This window comes from Euphorbia lathyris, chromosome 3, assembly GCF_963576675.1.
Source record: "Euphorbia lathyris chromosome 3, ddEupLath1.1, whole genome shotgun sequence".
NCBI lineage: Eukaryota > Viridiplantae > Streptophyta > Magnoliopsida > Malpighiales > Euphorbiaceae > Euphorbia > Euphorbia lathyris.
The window spans coordinates 49372594-49380214 of NC_088912.1; the positions used below are offsets into that span (position 1 = coordinate 49372594).

Below are 7621 nucleotides of genomic sequence, written 5' to 3' on the forward strand. Positions count from 1 at the left end.
TTAGTTTTAAAGTTTTTGATAGTAAAGTGAAAAACTCCAGTCATCTCCCAGTTATAAAAGAAAAATTTCAGTCCTCATTTGGACAATTTTTTTTAAGGTATTAATTATGTGAAGGTACAATTTTTTTTTTTACTTTATTCCTATTATATATCATTAATTTTTGTATTAGAATGATAATTAGTTTTAATAGATAAGATAATTTATTATTTTTTAAAAGGAAATTTTGATATTCTCTTTTCAATTTTTATTAACTTGGACAAATAAAGTATCACTTGACACTGTGAAATTTGAGGTTAAGCCTCAACAACATATTTTTCTTTTTTCATAACACTACATCGTTTCGCAGTAGGTTGAACCGGAAATTATTTAAAACATGAGAACAAAATTGATAACAACCTCAATTGAAATTGATTTCATTTTTACTGTTACTTTTTCCTATCTCCTTTACTATAGATCGTTTTGTTTAATAAAAGTTTGATTGAATTTGTAATTTTTAGCGAATACAGTTTTGAGGTGGGCGTACAGACATTTCCTAACCAGGGTAGAGCATAACGTGTCAAAGAAGTTTAGAGGTAGTGATATGGTGCGAGTATCTGAGTTGGACACGTGTAAGAATAGATACAGGGCTAAACCAATGGGCAATTTAATCACAGAGCTAGAGAAGAGAAGACTACATAGTTTATTATGCAATGGGTTTGTTGTAGTGTCACATGCCACGTGGAGTCACGTGAACCCCATTTCATGTAACTCCCATAATATCACCGTACAGCTTATCAATTATCCAAATTAGACTTGTTTCTTTTCTTCCTTTCATTTGACTCTCCCACCCCCTTGCTCTTTCGCTCTCCTTCTCTCTGTATTTGTATAATAGCAAGCACAGTGTCGTGGAGCCCAGACCTGGACCTCTGCTTTGCTGGCTTCAAGCTCTCCATTGTTGCTATTTTATGGGGCTTGTCTGCTTAAACCAGAAAGAGAGAGAGACCCTTCCCTTCTTCAACTTGACTTCATCTTTTTAACAAATCAAATACTAGTTGCTTCATACATCCCACTTCTCTTTTCTCTTTTCTTCTTCCCTGAATCAATTATAACCAATTTGTGTCTTCTCTCTAATTTCTTTATGGATCCGAAGATCTAACACTTGGATTCACCCACATGGACTTTTTCCTTCAACTGCAATAGTTACTTCCTATCTACAACCACTCAAATTATAACAAGGTAAGCGTGATGTGATTGTTCAATTAGTTGATTTTTTGGTGATTTATGCTACTCTATACTTTTTAGGTTTCATGCTTCAATGTGAAATCTTACACCTTCTGGATTCTCCTATTGGCTGACCTAACCTCTCTTTTGGGCGTCAAAACGTGCCCTTTGACTATTCTTTTTCAACCATCTTCACTTCTTTTCTTTCTGTTCATTTTTTCTTTGTTACCGGCTGTTTGGTTATAGGTTTTCTCCTATCTCGGAAATAATGATCACTTCTTTATTAACTAGTTTGATTCATCTCCTTTTGTTCAATTCCTAACTGAAACCAACGAAATAAAGCGGCTTCTTCATATCTTTAAATTGATCTATTGAGTTTCAACGGTACACTTGTTGAGTCTCTCTTCTTTTTGTTGATTTTCATCTGGTTGAAAATTTTATTTGCTGGGAGGTGGGGGAGTGTTAATACGGAATTTGGGGTTTGGGGTAAAACATTGTGTGGATTCTTCTTCTGTATAATTACTTTATTTTTGTAGGTCGATGTGTGATTTTCTACTTACTTTTATGACGATTGAATTTTCGATTGGAAGCGTTGGATTGAGGTTTATGTTTGAAGTCTTTATTATACGCTGGCTAATTTTGTTTCAGCTTTTTGTTGTAGTGAATACCAACTGTGAAATAGGGAAGCACACAATTTACTGCTGTTGAGGAGTTTCTGGGTCAGAGGTTTTTTTGGGTGTGTATTAAATGTGGATGATTCGGAGGGTTTTTGGTTGAGATGAGGGATGTTATCTGGGTTGATGAATTTTCTGAAGGCCTGCTTTCGGCCAAGGTCGGATCGATACGTGCACAGCAATTCGGACAGTAGTGGTCGCCAAGATGGGCTGTTGTGGTACAAGGACCATGGACAGCACTTTAATGGTGAGTTTTCAATGGCGGTAGTTCAGGCCAACAATTTACTGGAAGATCAGAGCCAGATTGAGTCGGGCAGTTTGAGCCTACATGAGTCTGGTCCATTTGGTACATTTGTTGGAGTTTATGATGGGCATGGGGGTCCTGAAACGTCGCGCTATATCAATGATCACCTCTTTCAGCATCTAAAGAGTGAGTGGCTTAGATTTCGATGGGTTTTTTGCTTATCTCTATGGTTACAAATTTTGGTTACCATTTTTATCCCTGCTGAAGAAGGCATGATTCATTTAAGGAAAACGATAGCTTTATAGTAAGTATAAGGATACTGGTTGAGATATTTTGGAAGTGAAGGATTAAATATATGACTTCAATTATATTTGCATAATTTAATTGACCAAAGATGCTTTTAGTCATTTAGACAGGTATGATTCTCATTGCAGGATTTTGGATGCCGAGATAAATTGTTTACTAAATTTTTCAGGTTCTATTTTGTCTGTAGGGTTCACTACAGAGCAACAATCTATGTCAGCGGATGTAATACGGAAGGCATTTCAAGCAACCGAAGATGGTTTTCTTTCCCTTGTTACAAAACAATGGCCTATGAAACCACAAATTGCTGCTGTAGGATCATGTTGTCTGGTTGGTGTTGTTTGTGGTGGAAACCTTTACATTGCCAACGTTGGTGATTCTCGCGCTGTTTTGGGTAGAGTTATGAAGGCAACAGGGGAAGTTTTGTCCATTCAGCTCTCAGCTGAGCACAATGTCTGTATAGAGTCTGTGCGACAAGAGATGAAAGCTTTGCACCCTGATGATTCACATATTGTTGTTTTAAAACATAATGTATGGCGTGTGAAAGGCCTCATACAGGTAAGTGATTTATCATGCAGAAACTGGTTGTTATTTGGGCTTTCACATTATAATCATCTTCTCATTTAAGCTTACAATTTTGTTGTTGTTATTTGGGCTTTCACATTATAATCATCTTAGGGGCAGCCTCTTGTCAATTAAATTGGCAAGGGAAGGCTTGCCCCCAATACACCCTTGTGGTGGGACCCCTCCCCGGACCCTCGCTCAGCGGGGACGCGTAATGCGACCGGGCCGCCCTTTTATCTTTTAGCAATTAGTGTGGATTTGGGGCTTGATCAATGATAAGATGAATTTAGTTTTGTTGAGATTTTTATGGTTGGAATTTCCATTATGTGTCAACTGAATGGCATGAAATGCGTATTAAAGTAGAGCTTTCCTGATATTACTTTTCTTCCTGAAGTTTACTTTTGGTGTCTGACTTGGTTTTTATTCATTAAGGAAAAAAAAAACAGCAATTGAATGAGATAAACTAAAGTTAACTTGATCAGAATTGGCTTCTTAAATAGTCAAATTAGAAGACTGTCTGTGGATTAGGTACACATAAAAAAAAAAAAAAATTGCCTTCAATTTGTCAATAGCTTTTAGACACACAGATGCTGTATTACATGCTTATGCTGCAGTTGATTTTTGTTATGCAAGAACTCTGCAGTAGTTGTAAAATTAGGTGGTAATGAAGGTCTTTTGAAAGTGAAGTGAGAAATGTAAAATGTTGTGGAGGGAAAAGGCATGATGTACAGTAGGTATATAGTTAAAGATGTTGGTGAAGTCCGTAAGCTATCAAGTTTTTCATCTACATTACGCATTGTATAATTCAGTTATTTTATGACTGTATATCAAGTTAGTAATTGATCTGAAGCTTATTTGTTGGTGGCTGTAAACATGGTTGGAAGTTTGCACGTCAAGCTTTATATTGGTTCAATTGGAATGCATAGATATTATATTTTCATGGTAGGATTTACGTTCTCAATGATAATATTGCTTGTATTGTAGAGCATCTTCCACTAGTATTTACGTTCTCAATGATAATATTGCTTGTATTGTAGAGCATCTTCCACTAGCCACATATACAGGATGATGAAATGAAAAAGTGATCCAGTAGTGAGTGAAAAATATCAAAGTCTATCACATGTTGCTTTAAGGTGATAGTTAGTACGCAATACTAAATTGGGGCCCTTTTGCGCATCCCAAAAATATTTTTCCAGATTTTGTAAAAGAAACCAAAATTCAACTTATTAATTTTATGAAAGTTTTACTGAGACCATGTTTTGTTGAGTTCTTGAAGATGCATTTTCACTTCTTAATGTGTTCACTGATGACAAGGATCTTTGTACCTTTCAGATTTCCAGATCCATTGGTGATGTATATCTGAAGAAGGCTGAGTTCAACAGAGAGCCTTTATATGCAAAGTTTCGACTCCGTGAACCTATAAAAAAGCCAATACTAAGCGCAGATCCAGCAATTTCAGTGCACCCACTGCAGCCGCAAGATCAATTTGTTATTTTTGCGTCTGATGGCTTATGGGAGCACCTCAGCAATCAAGAAGCAGTTGATATAGTACAAAATCATCCACGAAGTGTAAGACATGTTTATCTCAGGGCTATTGCATCTTTTGTTTTATGAAGTTGTTTTTTCTTTCTTAGACTTTATAAATTTAGGAAGGAGGGCTCAAGTTAGTTCTAAATTTCTTGCTTCAACTGGATGATGGAGTCCAAATGAAAAAAAATTTGTTTGATCAATAAAATATTGTTTTTGTTACTTTTTTTTTCAGTCACAATCTTTATGATCATTGTAAATTGTAATACAGCAGTCTATTTAGGGGCAGCAATCATTTTTATGAAAATTCTCTTCCAGTATTTGGGCATGGTAGTTAGATTTATGATTTTAAATGGCATATTACATTTTATCTATATCCTTTTTTGTTTTTGGCAATCTTTCCTCTACCAGTTGACTGGCTGAACGATTGCCTAAAAGAAGAAAGGAATACCTGAGATGTTGTCCTCAATGCACTGTCCTTAAATTTTATAAAATTTAAAACACTTGGTCCTTATGTTGTCCAAAATATATTTTATCCTCTTTAGGTCCATCCATAGCTACCTGATTTTGGGTTAATTTCATACTCATTTGAGCTATCAAAAGAGGAAATATTGATATTTATTTATAGAATTGATCAACCAACCTGTTAAACTGTAAACATGGATCGATGCATGTGACAAAGCCTTAGCTTTTTCCATTATAATTTAATCCTAGGCTTTTCCTGAAATGGTCATTATTATTTATCAGCAAAGGTTAAAGGTAGGTGTATGCTGTCATTGACTAAAAAAGACATGAATGTTGAAAAGAATTACTTTCAGTTTGTTTCTTTTTGATGGTTACTTGGATGAATATGTATGTCTGCACATGCGTGTAAATGCATGTAGACCGCTGATTTTGGGTGGATTGACATCTGCCCTCAAACAGGGGTGGTTAATAAATGAAGCCGGAGCTTTCTTTCGTCCTCCTGTTTGAAGCTAAAAAAAGCTAGAGGGTTGTTTTGTTTACATGTTTGCTCTAAACTCATGCAGGGAAGTGCAAAAAGATTAGTGAAAACTGCTCTGCAAGAAGCAGCTAAGAAAAGAGAAATGAGGTATTCAGACTTGAAGAAGATTGACCGTGGTGTCCGACGGCATTTCCACGATGATATTACTGTGGTTATCGTGTTCCTGGACTCGAGTGTTGTGAGCAGAGCGAGTTCAGTGAAGTTTTCAGGTATATCTGTTAGAGGGGGAGGAGTTAGCCTGCGGCCTAACACCCTCGCACCTTGTACTACACCGACAGAAGCTGGCAGTTCCTGATGAAGAAGAAGAAGCAGCTATTATATATCCAAATTGTCTCCTGTATTAATCTCATGTGAATACCAGGTAGCCTCCACAAGAGAGAGAGGAGCCTCCTTTCAAATTCTTTCATGTACACTGTAACTTTTAACTGGGAATCTGATACTTGCGCATTTAGCATCCATGCCCGACCAAAAAAAAAAAAAAAAAAAAAAAAAAAGAAAACCAGAGAAGAAGTACAAGGTGACAACTCTTATAGTTATTTTGGTAGTTCTTTTTTTTTTTTGAAAAAGAGAAAAACCCTTTTAATGTTTTTGATGTTCTGTAAATTGTACGAGTTGGGAAATTAAGTTGGGCTTGTAACTCTGGATTTAGTTGAAGTGGTGGTAGTGTGGAGCAGATTCTTGGAAGGGAGACATCATGTGTTGGATTGGAAGCAGTTAGACAGGTAAATATTATGCTTTCCTCTCATCTAATTGCCACTTTTAATAAAAAATATCTTTAACTCCAACTAAACAGCTGTGGAGTTTATAACACATTCAGTTCAGGGAGGTTTTTGAGTGGTTTTCTTCACTTGCTAATTCAGTAGTAAAATAATTAATTAAGGTAGTTCCTCAACTTATGATACTTTTACAGTTTTGGTCTTTTTCTTTTCATTTATTTTTAAATCATGTTCTCATCAGTTATTATTACTATTAATTTTTGTTTTGGCTTACTGATCATCAAAGACCTGCTCCTCATTCTTTGCCTTAATTAGATTTTGTTTATACATGTTCATTTGCTGGCACTATAATTTATTTCAATTGTGGAAGAAAAAAAATACATGTGTAGAATTTGAATTCAATTATTTTTGTTCCACAATTAGCCTTAATTGATTTTTGTTTACTTGTCACTCATCAAATTCAAATATTAGAACTTTTGTGAATGTTCCTTTTTATAGAATCGATAAGGTAGTACTGTTGTTACTTAATGTTTTGATTGGATTAAGGGTTTGGCAGGGTCAAGAATAAATTTTGTTCTTACCCTTCCAAATCCCACTAAACCCTCCATCTAATACTCTTTCTAATCAAAATATTTGTATTTAATGTAATTACAGAAAGTCAACCTTAATTTGAATTTCAAAAATATTTTAATAACATAATATTATCATTTACAGATTTAAAAAAAAAAAAATTAATGCATGTGTTACAATCTTAAAAGATATCCCATTCGGTTTCAAATAGATGGTTTTTTCTTTTGCAAAGGATTTCAAATAGATGTGATTTTAGAATTTTCAAGTTGGTTTTTGTATGTGTTGTTTTGTTTTACCAATGAATTATTTATAGTTTTTTTTCTCAAATTTACTCTTACGGAGAGTTTGTTAGAAGGGATATATGAGGTGGGATATGGATAAAAAAACATGAGATAAATTATCTCGTGTTTGTTTGGGAGATAGAAGAGTGAGACAGATGAGGGGTATAAGGAGGTGGGATAAGCTCCTGCGATTTTAATTGGATGAAAAAATCCGTTTTATCCCTCAAATTAATGTTATGTAGTTTAAATAAGGTTAAAATAGTAAATGTATTATTTTATCCTTATCCCTATTCTACATACCAAACATTGAATAATAATTCTCGACTATCGTATTTTTATCCTTATCCCAACCATTTATTTTTATCCTTATTCTAACTTTTATCCTTATCTCTATTGCAATAGAATATTAAATGTTCCGTTATAGTAAATAGGAGAGGTTTAATTCCTAAAAAAAAAAAAAAAAAAAGGAGAGGTTTAATCAGAATTATTCCTTTCAATTCTATTTATTTGTTTTGTTCGATTTAGAATAGAAACAGAGT

General features: G+C 34.6%; 1 protein-coding gene across 5 annotated transcripts; it reads left to right on the plus strand.

Moving 5' to 3' along the window:
* Window positions 1-716: 716 nt before the first annotated feature.
* Window positions 717-6014, plus strand: LOC136221590 (probable protein phosphatase 2C 60). 5 transcript variants are annotated; one of them, XM_066008967.1, is made up of 5 exons: window positions 717-1215; window positions 1849-2304; window positions 2594-2979; window positions 4318-4554; window positions 5541-6014. In XM_066008967.1, the coding sequence occupies exons 2-5, from the start codon at window positions 1986-1988 to the stop codon at window positions 5808-5810; spliced, it is 1212 nt and encodes a 403-aa protein (XP_065865039.1). In that variant the 5' UTR covers window positions 717-1215; window positions 1849-1985; the 3' UTR covers window positions 5811-6014. The 5 variants fall into 5 exon arrangements, with proteins under 5 accessions (XP_065865039.1, XP_065865040.1, XP_065865043.1 ...); XM_066008968.1 differs by having other exon boundaries at window positions 1862-2304; XM_066008971.1 differs by having other exon boundaries at window positions 733-1215; window positions 2612-2979.
* The last annotated feature ends 1607 nt before the right edge of the window (window positions 6015-7621 follow it).

Coding starts and splice junctions, on each gene's coding strand:
- LOC136221590 (XM_066008967.1), top strand. CDS start 1,986: ATGTTATCTGGGTTGATGAATTTTCTGAAGGCCTGCTTTCGGCCAAGG. Junction 2,305..2,593: donor CCTCTTTCAGCATCTAAAGA/GTGAGTGGCTTA, acceptor TAAATTTTTCAG/GTTCTATTTTGTCTGTAGGG. Junction 2,980..4,317: donor GTGTGAAAGGCCTCATACAG/GTAAGTGATTTA, acceptor TGTACCTTTCAG/ATTTCCAGATCCATTGGTGA.